At 47.2% G+C, this 20,250-nt stretch overlaps 1 protein-coding gene across 1 annotated transcript in view; it reads right to left on the bottom strand.

The window, feature by feature from the left end:
* Positions 1–930: 930 nt before the first annotated feature.
* The window catches only part of ccdc146 (coiled-coil domain containing 146), a 28,029-nt gene continuing 8,709 nt past the window's right edge, over positions 931–20,250 (bottom strand). Inside the window, exons 2-23 of the mRNA XM_068755548.1 lie at positions 17,094–17,176; positions 16,155–16,370; positions 14,109–14,166; positions 12,847–12,929; positions 12,625–12,718; positions 12,469–12,542; positions 11,630–11,857; positions 11,443–11,532; positions 11,111–11,207; positions 10,207–10,299; positions 9,878–10,045; positions 9,202–9,290; positions 8,586–8,750; positions 8,413–8,488; positions 8,040–8,188; positions 7,729–7,957; positions 2,982–3,092; positions 2,741–2,878; positions 2,272–2,397; positions 2,014–2,130; positions 1,552–1,557; positions 931–1,131 (exon numbers count right to left, since the gene is read on the bottom strand). Of these exons, the coding sequence (XP_068611649.1) occupies positions 931–1,131; positions 1,552–1,557; positions 2,014–2,130; positions 2,272–2,397; positions 2,741–2,878; positions 2,982–3,092; positions 7,729–7,957; positions 8,040–8,188; positions 8,413–8,488; positions 8,586–8,750; positions 9,202–9,290; positions 9,878–10,045; positions 10,207–10,299; positions 11,111–11,207; positions 11,443–11,532; positions 11,630–11,857; positions 12,469–12,542; positions 12,625–12,718; positions 12,847–12,929; positions 14,109–14,166; positions 16,155–16,370; positions 17,094–17,176 (2,691 nt within the window). The remainder of the gene's footprint in view (positions 1,132–1,551; positions 1,558–2,013; positions 2,131–2,271; positions 2,398–2,740; positions 2,879–2,981; positions 3,093–7,728; positions 7,958–8,039; positions 8,189–8,412; positions 8,489–8,585; positions 8,751–9,201; positions 9,291–9,877; positions 10,046–10,206; positions 10,300–11,110; positions 11,208–11,442; positions 11,533–11,629; positions 11,858–12,468; positions 12,543–12,624; positions 12,719–12,846; positions 12,930–14,108; positions 14,167–16,154; positions 16,371–17,093; positions 17,177–20,250) is intronic.

Genomic DNA, 20,250 nt, shown 5'->3' with positions numbered 1-20,250 from the left:
GTTTCGACACACCTGCATCGACAGGAAATGACACAATCATGCCTAACCTTCGGTTTTGCCTCCTTGGTCTCAAATGGGTTCATTTATTTTCTTCGGACTTCCTGTCCTTCAGAATAAATCCCTCGATTGCTTCCTCCACACTCTTCTATGCATCCGGCGTTAGTAGCCGGCTAACAAGCACCATCAGTGAGCAGTCAAGTTTACCTGACAGCTCTCACCATCAGCTTGCAGCAGATGATTACACACACACACACACACACACACACACACACACACACACACACACAATGACTCAGCCCTTGCCACATGCCGAGTCATGATATCACCTGTTTAAAAACTAACTCTGTTTTGGGTCTGGCCATCGACTCTGGAGTCTCTAAAGTTCCTCCTCGTCATTTCAATTCCTATTTTTCTATTTTGACAATCATCAGTTCAGACTTTACCCAACGGAAGATTACAAGCGGGAAGGACGAACGGGGAACCAGAGAGGAAAAATACTGAGGAAATATTCCAATGTCCTTGAGAGAAGAATTTAATTAATGTCAGAGGAAGGTGTGTTGCTAAGTACAGAAATAAATACACAACTTTGTGTCGGTGGGCATGATGTAACGATACAGACACAAACATAGTTTAACTCCCCAGTGTTTTCTTCTTCCCTTCCACAATCCGGCACAGACTTCAGTGTTTACTGCGACTAAATGATGTGAACAAAGCAGCCGCTAAAAAAAAAAAAAATCATAGGAACTAAATTACAAGCAGATGCAGACCACAAACAACAAAACAAGTGGTATAAAGACACAAACGCATGAAACAGAAGAGGACGCATGAAGAAGTGAGCGGTGGAGACAGATTCATGAGTGTGTGACAGCGATGAGAGATACTCAATGCAATAAAATGTTCCTTTGTTTTTGCTTTGGCTCTTCGGTGTTTCTACAGCTCCAAAGGTTTGAGCGTTGGTTTACGGATGTGCCTCATGCTGGCTCCTGGCTGGGAGGGTTTGAAGGGGGCCAGGGCCCCGTAAGGTTTGGGCAGAGGGAGCGGGTCCGTCTGGGGGATGTACGCGTTGGGGCGGGGTTCTGCTGTGGTGTATTCCCCATTGGGAAGCTGTTTCCACTCCTCTTCTTCAGCCAGCTGCACACACACACACACACACACACACACACACACACACACACACACGGAACATCCAAATCCATTCATTTCATATGAGCTGCAGAGGTAACCCTTTTAGAAAACACATTCTCAATCCTAAAAAACAAGGGGGACATTTATCGTTCCTCCTTTAATAAATAAAATATGGCTCATGGAATACTGACAAAATGGATTTGGACCTTGCACGGCTTTGCACGCACCCCTCGCGACACTTACAGTCCTCTTTGACTTTCACCACGCAACGGCATGCAAATGAACCGAGCCTAAATCTCACTGAGACTTCAAAGAGACACCGATTTTCTCATGCATATGAAGAGTGTGTCCCGCTGGCCTGCGATCCAAGGACCGCACACAAGGCCAGGAGGGACGTAACTGCAAATACGTAAAAGTGGTAAGAACCTGTTCCTGTTATCAGGATCTGACATTTGAGTAACACTGAACCCAAAAGCAGAATATCTATATATATATATATATATATACATACACACGTGCCGGCCAGCAGTGCGGCTTCCACATATATTTGGGTGTTTGGCTTGCGTTGCTTTGGGCCAGCGGCTTTAAGCAGGACGAGAGCGGATGAGGAAATACAGATCAGCATAACGAGAACCAGGCTGCAGACAGCCAGACTGGTTTCAGATGAAGCTGATCCCCTGCATGTTTGCAGACTGTTTTGTCTTGTCTTGTGTATGTGGTGAAAATGATTCAACTTCCTGTCTGGTTCCTTGGGTGTATCCATCCGAGGGCGTGAACACGCGGCCAGTATCTTAATGGATTCTTGCTCCACACTGTCGCTCCGTCTTCTTTTCTCGCCTCTCAGTGGTTTTAATCAATCTCTGACCGGTGCGCCGTGTTTTTATTTACCCTCTCCTCTTTGTCCCTCTGTCTCCTCGTCTTGTCCCGGAGCATCCTCCTCCACTCCTCCTCGACCTCGGGGCATGGCGGCAGGCCCTGCTCCAGCTGCTGCTGGCATCTGTCCACCTGGAAACACAGGGGCAGTGCGAAAAACCGTTCACTTTGTATTCCCGTCACTCGTTTCACTCTGCGGGGCTCGATCTGTTTTCGAGCTGTGCCTGGAAACGGGTCACGTCACCGTTAAAATGGAGGCAAACGTGATCTGACCTGCTGCTCTTTCTCTTTGATCTCTTCCTGCAGAGTGAACGCCGCGGCTTGCTTCATGGAGAGCTCTGCAGAAACGGCCATTAAGTGGCGGTTGGTGTCCATGACTTGAGTTCGCAGCTCGTTTAACTGGAGGCCGATAACAAACACACACACAGAGATTAGGTTCACGCAGGAAACAAACACAGGTTGAGAATCTTATTAAGGAGACCTTTTAATTTGATTTTTTTTTTTTTATTGGCTTTTACGGCATCTTTCAATCATTTCTCTCGTATCGTATATGCGATGCACTTAATTCTCCAGGCTCTGTAAATGCTCTGCGGGAGGAATACAGATAGCGGAGGAGAGAGAAAAGGAGGGAGAAGGAGGGAGGAAGAGGAAATCGTAATGCTCGGTGAACTCCTAATGCTCCTCAAGCAGCACGCGCGTGTCGCAGAGGAAAGGCTCCTCCTCTGTGCATCCTGTTATCTACCTTCTTCGCCACTGAGAGTCTGTCCTGTCGGCAGGTCTCCAGCTGCTCGCTGAGAGGCTGGGCGAGCCGGGTCACCTGGTCCACAAGGAGCTCTCGCTCCAGGACCTGCATCTCTCTGTCGGCTAGGTTCACCTCCAGCTTTCATGCACGGAGACAAAGTCCAGGTTAAACGCATGCATGCTAACGTGTGACGCCTGCACACACACACACACGCGTGTAAACTCTGCGTCGTGTCGTGTACCTTCTCGATCCTTTTAACCAGTTCAGCACCGGAGGGGTCTTCACCTTTTAGCTCTTTATATTCAACGACTCGATTCAGACTTTCAAGGGTTTTATCGCTGGCCTCTGCCAACTGAGGAAAAAAGAGAGAGACTTGCAAACACACACAAAACAAAAGCAAAAACATACAGTAAAAGTCTGTAAATACGATAAAGGAATCTGTAATTTCCTGTCACTGCCATTGAAGTTTGGTAATGAAACGTTGGAGAATCTTTTCCTTGAGTCATTTAAGATATTTAATCCACTGGGGAGTTAAAAAAAACAAAAAACGACTGACAACATTTCTCAGCGGCTATATGGGAGCTGCTTTCCACTAGCTGAGAAGTCACTGGAAAGAATGTGATAAAAGAAATAGAGATTTAAAATGCCTCAGCATCTCTCGAAGGAACAGGCTTTTGTTTTGTTTCTCAAAAACATTCTAAACCTTTGAAACAGAAATAGAAGGGAAGGTAAGGATACACAAGAAAGCAGGAAGATGGTAAGTTTAAAGCGGGGAGAGAGACTAAGGGCAGGAAGGGGCCGAGAGAAGACATTAAAATGAAGCGAGGCGGCAGCACAGACATTCTAGATCCAGGCCTTTAGCCAAGAGTCTCGCTGCAATCGGTGACGAGGGCCTTTTGGCAGGAGCGCAGCAAAAGAAATGCAGCAAAGCACGCCAACAAAGGCGGGAGAGAAGACTTGCAAAGCCAGAGACCACCAGAATGCAGGATTTAAAATGGTTATGTGCATGCAGGCGTTCCACGAGGAGAGAAATGCACTCGATGCAATCGCTGCAGCGAGAAGCGGCTGTTCCCCACGGGGAGGGGGGGGGGGTGTGTGAAGTCAGCGTAAATGATGCAATGTGGAAATGCAAACGATGAAGGAGGAGGAGGAGGGGCCGGGTGTACAGCCACACCTTCTGGAGGAATAAGATCCATCAGATCCTCCTCTGATCCGGATACATTTACTAGCAGGAGGAACGCTAGGAGGCTATTTTCATTCTTATATTTCCCATTTTTCTCTTTTTTAATGTTCTATCAACTTGAGAGAACACTCAGCAGACCCATTAGCCACCGCCGCCACCACCGTGTCTCGACACCATCAGCATTTATCTTGCTGCTACTTTCTAGCTCCAGTAATTTCAGTGACGTAAATGCAAAAAATAAAATTGCAGAAAGCTGAGCTGATCGAGGAAGCATGACGGCGACCATAGTAGGGACGCAAATAGGGGGCAAAAAACAAATCAGATGAAGGAATAGAGAAAAAGGTCACATAGAAAAACGAAATGAGAACTCGTGTCTGCGGCCGCGTAATGTTCAGTATGTTGTCACGGATACGAGCTAAAAATGAAGCTGCGAATTGTGAAGCCGCTTCAACGCCAAGCGCTGGCACTGATGCATGAAAAAAAAAAAAAAACGGAATATGCAGAAGTTGTTGGAGAGACAGCAGAGAGGAAAGAGAGGAGTGGAAGCCGAGGGGGGATAACAAGGTGTGGAAAAATGTTGGACACGGGCGGTCTGGCCAGGCGTGACCCGGCTTATGAAACAACAGCTCAACCACACAAAACAAGTGTGTGTGTGTGTGTGTGTGTGTGTGTTTATACGTGTCAGACTGGAAAGACAGCATGGAACAAGGTGACGCTTCCCATTTTTAATCCCATCACTGAGGAGATTAATGGGGGGCTCTCATGCAAACAGACAAGTCACTCCCGGATGTTGAGCCTCTCCCTTAACGCCTCGTGATCAATTGAGAGGCCGGCACAACCGACAGCGACCAAATCGCCGGGCGAAAAAAAGCGGAGGCCGAGATGAGGAGTGCAGGCGATCTACAGAGAGGCCGATAAAAGGCCGAGGAGCGCAGAAGATAAAGCGAGGAAGAGCAAAGCGAAGACGGCACCAAGGCCACAGATGAGGAAAAGAGGGAGAGATAAGAGACAAGAAAGACGGAGTGAGAGGGAGGCGAGAGATGTAGAGGAATAGGAATCAGGCCTGGCCGACGGGGCGGGTTGGTGTTCTCAAGGAATCTGCTGCAAACCCAGGATCACGTGGAACCGAAAACAATCACAGCAACAACACAATAAAATAAAACAGCCCATTCTCCTTCCGTGTTCCCTTCAGCCAATCGTTTTGCTTTCAGAGTTTAACGGGGGGGGGAACGCCTGACAACATCCGAAAATAAAGCAGGAATGGTTTCATATTTAAAGTTTCCCGGTGAACACAGAAGATCATTTTGTCCTTGAAATGCCTTCCCCCGTCAGGCGGCGCCTCTAAATCAGCATCCCGCGAATGTCAACCGGAAAAATGACACCGAAATTTCCACTTTTTGAGCGAACGCAACTTCAATGTAATCAGATTTCCATCCTCGGCTGAAGCTTCCGACGGAGATGAACTGATCATCTTCATCATCAGAAGCCGCTCATGTCAATGTGTGACAAGCGTACAGCACCCCCCCCCCCCCCCAAGACTCAAACTGATTTAAACACGACATAATAGATGTCTTTGTCACCGTTCTTCTTGTCACTCATCTCAATCAATCACTTCTTCAGTTTCAGTGGCAAAACGCCGGCTTAACAATAAAGACAAACAATGACCTGATTTATTTACAGCTTCTGGAAATTAGGTGACAAAGTTCAGCAGAATTTAAAGAGACAAAAGGCGAAGGGATCAGCGAAGCAGAAAGTTCAATAAAGTAAAAACAGCAGGAAAAAACACATCAGAAGGTTAATTAGCAGAAGATGTAAGCAGAGGAGCTTCATTGAATTTTCCATAAATCCCAAATGAGGAATAAATTATGATTGTGTTTTACAGCAGGTCACATACTATTATTAAAACGTCAAACTGAATTAATGTTGCTCTGCAGAGAAATAAAGTCAGCTTTGGGTCAAATTTGGGGTTTTAAGTGATGGAAGGCAAATAAAGAGCAACTGTGATTTAAAAAAAGAAAAGAAATGGGAACTGATGTGAAAACTAGACAAGAAGAAGTAAGAAATGATTTCAGAGGTGATATGGACGCACTTGGCCTGAATTATTCAGCGGAATTACTCTCGTCTTGAAGCTCCTGACAACGAAAAGCCCAAAATTCCATCTCTGCCTGCTACAGGACCTCGGGCTAAATGAACTGCAGCCCATATGTGACATTAAAAGTCATCAGCAGCTACATATCTTCAGGATTTATCACCCGAAGGTCTGCATATTAGCAAACCAATGAGTCTATCCAAGAGCAAAATTAGACTTGAAATCATCACAGGGCCGATAAAGTTATCGTGGCGAAATCCGGGATGAAACGGCGCAGAAACAAAGCTGTAAATCCAGAATTCAACAACAAACTCCGTTTATTTTGTCGCAATTAAGATTCTTCTGAGCAAATGAAAGCCTCCGAGTATATTGAACTTCAATAGTCTCGCAGATGGCCCAATCTATCTTTGTCAAAGATAGATCGGGGGGGGGTGGGGGGGGTTGGGCTTCTGCAATGAACGGAAAAACCGGTCACAGATGAATACAAATGCACAATACATATAAAAAAAAAAAAGAGGCAGCTGCGTGGAAAATGAATTCACGTAGAAAATGAATGTGGGAGAATGAAGTGGGCAACAAGAGAGAGCCGGTGATTTATTTATTTTTCAGCCAGGGGAGACAGACGGCTGCACGAGGGAAAACAGCCATTTACAAAATGATTTGCTGTTTACACGCTGAGGAGAGGGAAGGATGGATGGAGGGACGGATGATATGGCCGTCCGACACAAATGACGGCCATATCAACGCATGATAATTTAGTGTTTTCTAACATTCGATAACGAGAGCCGACTGATTATCAAACCGTTTTCAAGGTTATAAACCGATCGATTGGACAAACTCCAAGGCGGTGAAGGCGGTGCCTGAGGGATTACCAAAGTAATTCCGCTTCACCCAGAAGAGCACGAGGGAATGCCTGCATTGAATTCACAGCAACCCATCGTGTGGTTGTTGAAATATCACCCCGCTTAACCCCCCCCCCCCACAAAATGTCCCATTTTATTGTGGTGCTAGAAGAGCAAGAGTCAACCTCCGAATGTCGGGATGAGATTCTGAGGCGATCCATTCTGCCGTGGAAAGGCGAGAGCGAGGGAGGATGGAACTCCTCTTTGTGGTGAAATAGATACTTGCAGTGAAACATGAACCTTTTCAGGAAGCCTCGAGGGCTCGGCGAAAAGAAGGACGGCCGGACAACCGTGAGCGGAGAAAAGATTCAAGACCCAACGATGAGGGAAGCGATTGGAAAATAACATGGATGAAATACGACTCCGGCGAGGATTCTCGTAGCGAATCGAGCAGCAACACGCCCGGTCCCAGGATGATGCAGCTACTGGCAAAGGAGGCCGGGGCGTGTGCGTTTGTGATGCGTCAGTCAGATGCCTCCGCTTCTACAGCACGGGCCCGTCGCACTGTGCGCTGCCAAGCGTGAGGCACTTTGGGTTTGTCCCTCTCGGTTTAGATCATCGCCTCTTGGCTCGCCCGTCCGTGGAGAGCCTCGGTTCGCCCTCGACAAAACAAAGCATCTGCAGACTGAACGCAATAATAGCATGTCACAGTTACGATTTTGAGAGGGCTTCGGGTTTTTTTTTGTCCATTCTGGGCCACCGAGCAAGATTCAAGTGGGAAATCTTGCAGACAAACACAAAACCTTTTTTTTTTTTTTTAGTGCAATAATGAGGGTGGGTCAGCTTCTTCAGGATGTTGATGCACGTTTCCCACCTCTATCTGCAACGTGGCGATCTCCCCTTCCATCCTTCTCCTCAGGGGCGCCTCCTCCTCCTTCAGGTCTATCTGTCTCTTCTCCTCGTTAACGGCCAGATGCAGGTCTCCCGTCTCCTCCTCCAGGCTCTCCAGCATCACGTTGCTCTTAGTGATGGCGGCCTCCTGCGCCTTCACCTTCTCGTAGTAGCTTAACAGCACCTCCTCCTGCTTCAGGAGCTGCGCACCGCTGTAGACGATCAACACGGATATTATTTTATTTAACCTGATATCAGGCGGCATCGAGAAAGGCCCGAAAGGCAGGGACATACAGGAAATGGCGGCGCTGAATGGCCTTTTCCTGTTTTGCGTTCATTTCCAGAAGGGCCTCCTCCTGGAGGTTGATCATTTGCGCGAGTTTCGTCGACTCCAATTTGTTGTCTTCACACTCCTGACTGATCTGACCGAGTTTCCAGGCAACCTAAATAAGAAACGAAAAACATTCATTTGTAGACTCAAGGGAAGGCAGGAACGTCAAATTAGACGTTTGCTAACGTGTGTTTCTGCTTCAAAATGCAAAACGACGCCTGTAAATTCTTAAAAACAGCAAAGAAGATAACGGTTTATTTGAACTTCTGAACGATACAGGCTTTCCGGCTCTCGCCGTGTTTTGGCTGCTTCGATCTTCTAAGTGTGCGTCTGAACCTTGGAGATGTCGTTGCGCAGTTTGTCCCGGGTCTTGGAGCTATTGGAGAGCTTCATGCGAGCCTTTGCGAGGAGTCTGGGAAGGGGAACATCAGAAACGTGAAGACGTAATCGTAATAACGAATTCTCCGAACCCGAGGATGTTTCCTCGGCTACGCCGAGGTTTCATCCACCTGGCCTTGTTGACGACGACGGCGCGCTGGATCTCCGTCTCGTTTTCCTGCACCTTGACCTGCTCCGTCAGCTCCGCGATCGTCTGCGAGGCGGTCTGCTTCAGCTTGACGTACTTATTCCTTTCTTCCGTTATCACGTGGCACGACTTGGAACGCTGGGACAATCTAAACGGGGAGAGGACATTCAACGGGGAGAGGACATTCAACGAGGAGCAGAGACAATGCATCATTTTTTTCGCTGCAGGTTTTGGAGCAGATTCCACATCAGATTATATTTTGTTTTTTTGTGACATAAAATGATGGATTGTTAGAGTCTGCTTTTTTTTTTACTGCGCGATGCCAGATGCATTATTCGAGGACCGAGCGCTGAAGTGTGACCAATTAGTGAATTATGGATTTCGACCCTGACAACACGTGCAGAAGTTTCATTGAAATGTTATCCCAGCTGTTCTACAGATCAGAGCAACAAAACAAACCAGTAGTCACGTCGATAAACCACGCCCTTCGCTGCAGTGTGGACGTAGGGGCTGACCTCGGATGCAGAGGAATAGACGCCGACCACACCCTTGACCCCCGCCCCCGACGAGGAAAGAAGAAGAGAAATCAGCAGTGACACCTGCGCCGTGACGCCGTGTCCAGCTTGTTCTGGTCCGTGATGATCAGGTCTTTCTGCAGCAGCTCCTGCTGGATGTGCTGGTTCAGCTGCTGTGGATGGAGTTGCGCAGGTAAAACTGCAGCATCAGCACTTCTCAGCACTTCTGAGCAAGTGCATTCATGCATGTGTGTGTGTGTGTGTGAGCGCGTGTGTGTGTGTGCGCGTGCTCGCAAAACACTGAATCAGATTTGGGAGTGTAGGTACTTTTTTTTAAAAATATATATATATATACACCAGCTGCTGAATACGTAAAAAGGAAACAATAAATAAATGAGCTGATCTCAGAGTCGTCGTCTGGAGAACAGCTTTCTGAATTCTCAGACTCATTTTGGAGGCCGTCGCTGCAGATTTGGGCTGTCATTATTTACTCGAGTCAGGGGTGGGTGAATATAGTCCCGGCTGGTGCTTATGTGAACCAACGTGGCCAAAAAATGTAAAAAAAAAAGGAGCCCAGAAGCGTTTTGGAAGGTTGCGCCCCCCACCTCACGCCGTATGCATGTGTTTTGAATCATTTTGTGTTTTTTTCTTTTTCATTCTTGTTTACTTCCTGTTTGATGTCTTTGTGTGAAATATGCATGTCTATAGCTAATAAAGACTTTTAAACTGACGTGTGTGTGTGCGTGTGTGTGTGCTGAACCTCGGCCCTCAGCAGCTCCCGGTGCTTCTGGCCCCTCTCCTCAGCTTTGATCTGTGTCAGACATCTGAGGTTATGGAGTTCTTCTCTGAGGCTGTTGGACTCTCCCAGAAGCCCCTGAATCATCCCGTACTGCTGCTTTTTCTGGCTCTCCTCCACGGCTACTGATAACTGGTCGGGCACACATTTAACACAAGGAAGAAAGAAGGAAAGAAATCTCCCGGCTTTACTATAATCGAAGGGTGTCAGCGGAAAAGGAGAAAGCCGACCACAAGCCGTTAAATCTTATAGCCGCTAATGATGCTGCGTCCGCCCACGTGGCGTCTCCTCACCTGCTTTTCAAAGCTGGCTTTGAGCGCGTCCACCTCCTTCTGAAGCTCCATCCTCCGCTGAAGGCTGGCTTCTCTCTTAGAGACGACATCCAACTGTAAAAAGTCGAGTCAGAATGTGGAATCAAACCTGCAGTCAAAGGCTTCCAAGGAAGAACCCATTAGCATTTTCTGCTAATGCTTGGACGCAGTCCATTAGAGGGAGAGAACCTCGTAACACAGTCGAAAATGATTAAACTCCAGATCAAAACTGTCGGCGCGTATTCCCACATTAAACATTGACTGCAAAATAATTAATACGATATATCAGAGCTTCCCCGAAGTCGTTCTGAGAGTCGGTGGCTTTGGAAATGTTCACAGAAACTCATAAAAAATGGAATGCCTTGGGGCACAGGGAACGCTGCTCTCTGTGGGCTTGTGTTTGTGTAACGTAAGAGATGCTGCTCCATATTTAAAAAGGGCTCGCCCCAAGAAAAGACGAAGGAGACCGAAGTTCAAGATGAAGCGGATACTTCAATGCCCCATCAGCCCCTCTTGCTGTGTTAAGTTTACGATCAAAGCCGTCACTCCCGCCATTTAAAAAAATAACCAGACAGGCTCATCGTGAGCCCGTCGCTGCTGATCGGGTCCGCTTTTGCCGCGTGTGCGATCTCCCTGAGGTGCGTGCTCGTGAGATGTGCTCGCGACACATTTCCCGTAACTCTTCCTCTCTTCTTCTCCTCTCCGCAACGTCTTTAAAAACTGTCACAATCAGTAAAAATCACAGGAAGCTGTCGACAAAAAAAAAAAAAAAAAAGCAGAAGCCTCTGGTGCTGTGAACCGATGACCGTCGCCATGACGTCAAAGCTCAGCATGTTCCCACGCCTGTGTTTATGTTTTTAAACCGATGCTGGGAACCGACAATCACCTGCGACTGCAGCTCCTTGTAGACAGACTGCGCTTGCGCTAGCTGCTCGGTGGCGGAGGTCAACCCGTGCTCCGTCCTCTTGAGGGATTGCATCTGCCTGAGGAGACGCATACAAGGCTCTGCTTAAAGTGTGCATCATCATCATCATCGTCATCTTTGAGGCTGTGCTTCCATTGGGCTCATTATAAACGGATTCTGGTCAAATATGCAGATTTTCGATTTTCGATTTTTGCATTCTTCTTCTTGTGCATTCGGGGTATGAGATGTTTTAACGGCTTATAAAAGCTGACAATGCAGATTGTGAAGCGTGCATCGATACGCTCATGCCTTACCTAGCTTTCTCCCTGAGCTGCACAGACTGCTTCTCATAAAGGTACTTCCTGTCACACGTGACATTCTGCAGCTTCAATTCCAAGATTCCTCTGGTGATGAAAACAGAACAAAAAAAGGACTTCCTGCTTTAATATCTGATTAAATCACTCGACTTTTGCTGTTTTTGACTGCATGAAGAGCGTATACCTGCTCCCAATTAATTCAGCCTCCTCCTCCCTGCTGACCTCCAGCTCCTTCAGCAGCTTCCCAGACTCCTTCTGACAGGCCTCTATTTGGGCCCGGAGACCCTCCAGCTCCTCGCTGTGCTCCTTCCTCTTCAACCTGAGGGAGTGCTTACGCCGCTCCACCTCCTTCGCTCGCTGCTCCGCTTCCAGAAGCTCTGCGTTTAGCGCTCCCGTCTTCTCTGCAGCAGCTCTGCCGTGATTTGGAGACGTGCGTTTTAAAATGATGCAAAAGACAGTTCGCTGTCTGATGAAACAACAGCATGTGCATCCATTTTGCACATGCACCCTTCCCCCAAAATTCAAATCGCAAGTCGTGGCTCATTGCAGAGACGGCTCCACTTGCATCACTCGCGAGCCAGAAATTAATTTGAAACAAACACGAGAAGACTGGCGAGGAGCGGCGACTTGGAACCGTTCTCCGGTAATGAAGGAGCTTTTGCGTGCGTCTGCATTGGCGTGATTCGTTTTTTTTTTTTTGGTTGTCTTCCTCTCATTGCATTCAAAAGTCAACCCGCGCGTTTAAAAAGAAACAAAGCTGGACGGGCGTTACAGAGAGAAGACAGACTACAGTACAAGAAATGAAGATGAAGGGAAGGAGACCGATAAGAGGAGGATTTGAGCCGGCCGACAGGATTGTAAAAGGACTTTTTAATAAGATGTTTTTCCACCGTCTTCGCTTTCCTCGGCGGAGACTCGCTGAGGCACCGATTGCAAACTCATTTGTATTCCTTGGGGTTGGAAACATCAACTCTTCCGCTCTTCCAAAATGAGGAATATTAAGGGGGTTTAAAATCGACTTACTCCCTTTTAGAGCGACTCCTTTCAATCTTCTTTAAAATCTGGTCGGGGACGCCGATGAGCTGGGCTTTCTCAGCCTTGCGCAGAAACACACACGAAAACGCGCACGTGAGACAGAAGTAGATTTTTGATGCCCTGTCCTCTCTGACACACACAAACCTCTTTGAGCTCTATGAGCTCCTTATCGTCTTCCAGCTCCTTCTGCTCCTTCGCTAGCTGCTTCTCATGGGTCTCCACCTCCTCCAGCAGGCTTCTACGGGTGCATGAATGCTCCAAATGAATGATTCTCGTCTATAAAATGCATTTAAAGCGTTCAAAGGACAACAGGAGCACGAAAAAGAGAAGCTGCACCGAGCTGCAGAGAAAACGCTGAACAAATACCTGACTTCCTGTTGTCTCTGGGTCACCTCTTTAATCAGAGCCTCGTAGTTCTCCTGCAGGGCTTTCGCGTTGCCCTCCAGCTCCTGGAGTATGCACAAAGCGGTAAGAGCATTGATTGTAAATCAAAAATATCACGACGATGGGAATCTCATCTGCACAGAGTTTGATCCGAACTCCAGAGTCGGCTCCGGCGGCTTTAAATAAAGCGCCTGTTCAACTATAACTGCATTCAGTCATCGTTTTCCGCACAACGGACACACTTATAATCCAACAAGCGAGTGTCAGATTTCACGCATCTGCACGAACACGAGCAGCTGTAACGTAAATAGCTGTAATTAATTCAACTTGATGGGCATCACATACGGCAGAAAAATGAGGACTGCGATGAAACGCGGCTTATTAATTACGCCTGAGGAGTGCGTTTGTGTCCGGCAGACAGGGGAACGGCACCTTAGAGTGTTTAGTTAATAACACACTTCATATGGGGGGGGGGCAAAAGGGAGATGACTCATTAAAGGCCCTTTTACACACACGCACACACACACCACACACCCTATGACGCACCAAACAGAATAAGCTGCCTGGACTTGTTGTCGTAGGCAACAGCCTCTATCATTCCGCCATCAAACAGAAGAAGACACCGATTGTACGAGAATCGACTGACCACACACACCTCGAGTCCCGGGCGGACAGCCAAATCATTACACAAGACAAATATCTGCCTATCGATCGTATAGATGGTGAGTGAGCCTTTATTGAACGCTGAATCCTGGCGCTCCATGTGTCCACAGCGCCACTTTCTCCATGTCTGATGAAATCCCGCGTAAATACTGACGGATTTCTGATCGGATTTCCTTCTCTAAGTTCTACTGCGTAGTCAGAAAATCCAATAGACTAAATGACAAAAATACAATTAGAGTAATACTAATAGTAGTACTTCATCCTGCCCCGTAGCAGGATGCAGTACAGCCTGATGCTGTAAGAAGTACTGATTAAATGCATAATTATTTCCTTTTCTTACATCATGCAGAGGTTGTGCACATTATAATATAGCGCGGGCATTAATGGGGCAGCGATCCATGCAGGAAGTAAGCGATGTTCCTGCATCATTCATTTGTTTTTGCTCATAAATCATGTGTTTTGCTCTTTTTACGTGGCTGTAAATACAAAAACAAAACCTGAATGATGAAAGAGCCTCTCTTGCCTGAATGGGAGGTCGTGATGTACGACATAAACCTGAGACGGTGCCATGATGAACTTACAGCAGGTTTTGGCTGACTTCCAATCTCTTTCTCCAGACACCGTTTCTCTTCCTGGAGACTGCGAAACAATAAAAACAAAGCGTGAGGCGAGGAGAGGATTTGACAGAGAAAACAAAATGAATGCGTTATTTTTCCAGGAGCGGGAAGCAGCACAAACACCTGCATGCGTGTGAAACCTGAACCTCTTATTCCTCTCTCTGAAATGCAGAGACAAAGATAACCTGCTCCGTGATTCCAGCTCTTCTCGAGACGTCCGCATGAATGTGTGACTGGGGAAAAAAAGTGCCGAATTCATGTGGAACTGTTTGGATGGAGATGAAAGTTTTTTTTTTTTTTTGAAAGGCACAGTTGCAACGCGAGCATCCGCTTGTCACATGCTAAACGTGTGCACGAGAGGAGGGAGCAGAAAGAGCAAAGGAAGAGTAAGGAAGAGGAGATTGGATCAGGCCTGAGGGGATGAAAGGGGAAGGAGAAACAGACTAAATGAAAACTGTCACAAATGATGTGCGCCTAATATCGCCGATTACTGAATGTTCTCTAAGTGGTTTCCCCCCCAACATTTCAATTACTGCCGCTGCCGGCCTGCGTGCGCTCTGCGGTTAAAAACCTCTGTTCTTTGCGACACAGCGGTGGGTTTATGTACTGTGAATCATTTACTATTGCCGAGGCAATCCGGGCTTTGCAGGGAAGGTAAAAAAAAGAAAAGAAAAAGAAAAGATGTGCTTAAAAGAAAGGAGGAGGAGAAGGTTCTGGAATCCAAATTCCTTCCACCCAAATTCCGGGGTTTTAAAATGCTCATCACAGGCAGTGGGTCCTCATCATCACTCCCTGCAGGGGGGGGTACGTTTGCATGGAGATATTGGGGGCAAACATCTTGAATCCCCCCCCCACCCCCAGTTGATAGAGGGGAGGCCAAAAGATGAGGATATGAGATATGGATGAGCTGCAGAGGTATCAACAGTCGCAGGGGGGGGGGGGGGTAGGTTCTCTCTCCCCGTGTAGTTTGACAGCCAAACTTGCTTCACTCTGCAGAATTTGCTTGATTGATCGATTGATCGACCTTGAAGATGTCGAGCTTCTATTTTGCCTCCACGCACCAAATCACGAGGATAAATTCCTTCAGTGCGCACAAAGGTTCAAAGGCCAGGAAAAACTGACGAGCGATCCCAAAAACACACACAGGTTCACGAGACAAAATGTTTCAGAGCTGCTGGTGTGTGTTATCACGTTGCTAGGCGATGCTCCGGTAACCCTCCCCTCTGGCCTTTGAGAAGGAGCGAGCGTGCGTGCAGGGAAGAGGGAGATATGCGATTTTCCATTTTCTGTGGGTGTGCTCATCCTTCGGACACACTGATAGTGCCGTCGAGTGTGTTTGGGGGGGGGGGGGGGGGCTGCACCACAGAAGAGGAAAAATAGGTTGCTATGTGAGGAAATACTCACGGGAGTAAGAGGAAACGTTTAGAGGAGGGGAACAGAACCGACCGACGTGATGTTTGGGAATGCAATGGGAATGCAATGGGAATGCAATGGGAATGCAATGGGAATGCAATGGGAATGCAATTCCATTCATCTTCGTCCCGCAACGCATGAATGAAATATTTAAGGCAGCTGCATTCAAATTCTGCCCTTACAGCTAGAGAACATTTTCTTCCTGTTACACTGGGTAAAGTAAATACGATAGAAAAAAAGCCTGCAGGCAGAGACACACACGGTACCGGCGCTGTGTGTGTGTGTGTGTGTGTGTCTCCTTCACCTCCACCTCCTCTGTAGTTACTCAGCTCTGTGTGTGTGTGTGTGTGTGTGTGTGTGTGTGTGTCTGCTCCTCTACTGTACGTTTCCCTTCACCTCTCCGGTTTCACTTCTGTTTTTTGCCCCTGCTCTCCTTTGTCTGTTGGCTTCCTGTCAGCGTTGCGTCGAGTTCCTCCCTACATGTGTATGTTTGTAACTTAAAGAGAGCTCTCGGATGAACACGCTTGAAGCTCGTAATAGATATACTGTCTGTATACACATGTGTGTATATATGTACATACTATATCCACAGCTCACCACTTCAGTGTGTGTCGAGTGTTGTACTCTCTGTCCTCAGCGGCTTTCACTTCATTGCGTGCCCGGAGGAGCTGCCGCCTCAGTTCGTTGACCTCACTTTCAGGCTCCTCGGAGGTGATCTGCTCCTCCGCTCCCTCCAGCTCCGCCTGGAGCCTCTCCAGCTCAGCGCGACTCCTCTTCGCCTCTTCCAAAAGCCGGATCTCAGAATCCTGGCTGCTGTCGGATGAGGCACGGATTTCACCAAGCGGCATGCGATACGCGTGCCGAGCCATTTGCGCGTCATTTTCACGACTAAGAGGATTCAAAGGATTCTTGGGAAGACATGTGTCCTTTATTACATTTAAGAGGCTGGAAATATGTATAAATAAGGAGGTAAAAACTGATTAGAAATAACCTAAAAAGGGTTGTGACCCTTGAGACTGGTTGCTTGAATATACAGCCGCTATATATAGTTACGGTTTCCATTTAAAGATGATTCTACACACATTCAAATCTTGTTTTTGCAAGAAATTACACAAAGGCGCGTTCCTGCGACAGGAATCTGGGTTCATTTCACGTTTCTAACGTGTGCCTTGGAGCTGTTTTTGAGAATCAAACTAATTTTATTTATATACATGTTTTGCGAATAGATATTTAAGCCCCTCACAGTGAGTTGTAGTTTTTAATAATGATTCAGCCACATCCTCGCTGCTCAAATTGAGGCTTGAGATGTAATCCCAGAACAGATTCCACATCATTCCGACTGTATATAAACAGCAGCACAACCTGATAAGGACTTAAAGTCTTTTGCAGGGACACTTCAAGTTGGATGGAGTCTGGCTGTCGCAAGAATTTAACTTGTCTGCCAAAGCCAAACTACTTGAAGACTGCAAACGCACTTCCAAAACGCATCACAAGGGTTCCAAATAAATGGGATCCGGGCTCAGCGAGGAAACGTACCTCTTCACAGAGTCCAGGAGACGCCGGTAGTTGGATTTCAGTTTGGCCACTTCGGTGGGACTGATTTTTCCCGACGACAGCAACTGAGAGCGGAAAAGAGAAGCAATACCAACCAAATGAGAACAAGACGCCGGCAGTGATTGATTATGTATAGACTATAGGAACTCTCAGGTGTCTGATCTGTAAAGGTTCTGATCAGCATACAGTGTCAATCATCTACATCTGAGCCGCCGGACATTATGGCGGTCCTTTATTCGGTTAAGTAGGCTCCAAATCATCTCGTGTGTGAGTGTGTGTGTGTGTGTGTGTGTGTGTGTGTCTGTGTGTGTGTTTGCCAGCTCAGCTTGCACTCTTTCAAAATCTTTTACAGACCTGCCAGTAAAGGTTAAGGCATGGATGGAGGAATCACATTTAGGTGGAAATCATAGTTGTCATTTCCCCCAAAGAGAACATTCAATGGGGCAATATTGCTCAGAACCAAATACAATTCTGACCAGTAGGCAGTTTTATAACACGGTTAAGCGACAAAATTACGTTCCAGGAATAGGGAAGGAAGAAAACAAAATCAGCAGAGACTCCTATTGCTTTGTTTGATGCAATAATACATTTAAACTCGAGTTCCTGTTGTAAGAAAAGGCTCCTGTAAACCCGTTTGGACTCGCTGACACAAAGTGTGATCAATGGAAACAAAGCCTGAGTCCCTGATGATTCTGTGAGGTGAGATTTGACCCGAGCCGGACTGCATATTTCATCACAGTAGATTGCGATTTATTTGTAGGCTCAATTAGAGGAGAAAAAATATCAAGAACGTCCCCGTACGTTAGGCTAATAGCTCCTGAGATGAAGGTCCCGCTAGACTTGAACGATTTACGAAAGAGTCGATAAAAGATCCACAGCTGTGGAGCCTCGGTAAAAAACAAAACAAAACAAAGAAAAAAGGGTACGGGGTGAAACGGCGCTGCGGAAAAGGTAGAATCGCACAAAGAGATGATAAATGTCTCTCTGTGGAAAGGTCTATGTGCGTAGCAGTGATAGAAACAGAAGACAGGTGTTGCTCCTCTCTTATCTTCAGAGCCAGGTTGGTACAGAGGAGAGTGATGATGGATGGCCTCGTCTATATCAAAGAGCCGCACAGCTCGGGATATCTCCGGTCTGGCTGCGTAACGGCGGCGAACACACACAAAGCGCTTTCGATTACGAGCACGCAGACGGACTGATAACTCCCAACTTTAAACATTAGGGACGGCCGATTACGTCTGGAGGTTCGTCCCATTATAAGAGTGTTCATCTGATGCCGAACGGCGCCTTGGGGCGCCCGGCCACGTCCCAAGGTCTGAGAGGACAGATATGAACGTTGTGAACGATGCAGATAAGGCCTCCCGCTAATATGATTTATTCAGATGCTGCTCGGCTCATTTGCATTTATCAGCCGCCCCAAGGTTACGCCGCCCACAAGCAAAAACACCTGGCCATTATTAAATGACGTCTAAATGGCCAGCGTGTCCTCATTGATCCCCTGAACTCGCCGATTAGTCAACGCAAGAGTTGAATCGAAAGTGGAGCTCGTAAAATAAAAAAGAAAAAAAAAAGATTTGAGAAGTTAAAAGAGATGAATGAATAAAGGTGCGTTTCATCCACTTAAAAGAACCGTAGCCTCTCGTATTCTGTTGCCAGGACTTTTATGGGACGGTTCTCCATGAGGCCCGCATGTGTCGGGGCCATCTTTGAAGTGAGATAAAGACGGTCGCTGCCAGCAGACGTAGCGCAAACACCTGCCCGTTCGCTCCACTTCCCGACAAAGCAGCGCCTCCTCCGGTAATACGATAAAGAATCCCCTGGAAGGGAACCGGTGACCGACGTCTCTCGCTCTGCGTGTCGTCACGTCCGGATAGGAGTCGGGACCACAGCTCAGATCGACTCGCTCTGTTCGGATAAGCTTTGCGCTGTAATGTTTTCCTTTCCGGCGCATTCCTCCACGAGGGCCGAGAGCCGCTTGCATAGCTGACATCAAATATCCAAAACCGGTTCGGCGCTCCAGAAGATGAACTATGACAGATGCATGAGACATCTGCGTTCCAAACCGACCCAAGGACAGACCAAAAATAACCAAACACACAACCAGGGTCAAGCGAACAAAAGCAATAGCTCATATTGATTCTTAAAGTGCTTGAAAAATGAATTTAAAAGTCCGCCACGTATGAATTTATTAAATCCTCATTCCGAGGAGAAACAAGTCTCCATTTTTGTCGAGATGGAATTTTTTAAAAAAAAGACAGATCTTTGATTTGTGCTGCATGAATTTCCCATTTTCCTTCATTAAAAGGCACATATTGACATCCACGCTGGCAGCCAACGAGCCAATCAAGGCGAGCCCGTAAACGTTGCAGGTGACAGGTGCGTCTGGTGCAGTTGGGTTCACTTTTAATTGCCATATTTTGTTCTTGTGGGGAATATTCTGTCTCAAACAAATTCAGCAAGTCACTGTGGGATCTGAAAGATGTGATGCGATGCTTCCACTATGAGGAGATAAGTACGCACCTCGATTCAAGCCTCATTTTCATGTAATATGAGCCTTTTCATGTGGCACAAATGTTATAATGAAATCCAGACTCAGAACCAGCAGGTTGTCTGACGAGGATTCTTCTGCTCCATTTGCGGAATCACGCAAATCCGGCCGCTAATTGAAATAAACTCATTTTTCTGTCGCCGCTGGCCACGCCACGCATTTTAATTGGGTCCGCTTGGGTCTGACTTGGGACTGGCGAGTGAGTGGCAGAGCTGGGACCGGCGGTGCAGGTTTTTCTGGGTCAGGGAATGAGGCCGTTTTCAATTCTGTGCTGCAGAGGACAAAATGGGCAAAAATGCAAAAACAAGTGAGCGTGGAGCGAAAAAAGAAGAAAAGAAGAAAAGTCCCTGGCGTCAGCTGAGTGGATCGTTCTCGTGCACTGAGTCATTTGGCGCTTCGGGGAAATGAGTGGACATGAAGGAGCAGGACGGTATCCTCCTGACTGCAGGCGAAATACCTGCTGCCTCTGCTCCTCACTCCCTCCGTCTCCCCCTCCGTCTCCCCCTCCTCTCCCACACTTTCTGTCTCCATCTCTGTGTTTTCTTCTTCTTCACATTGCTGTTCATACAGTATCTTGCATTACGCAATTCC

The sequence above is a fragment of the Brachionichthys hirsutus genome, chromosome 22, assembly GCF_040956055.1.
Source record: "Brachionichthys hirsutus isolate HB-005 chromosome 22, CSIRO-AGI_Bhir_v1, whole genome shotgun sequence".
Classification (NCBI taxonomy): domain Eukaryota; kingdom Metazoa; phylum Chordata; class Actinopteri; order Lophiiformes; family Brachionichthyidae; genus Brachionichthys; species Brachionichthys hirsutus.
This window is presented reverse-complemented; position numbering and strand designations above follow the sequence as displayed.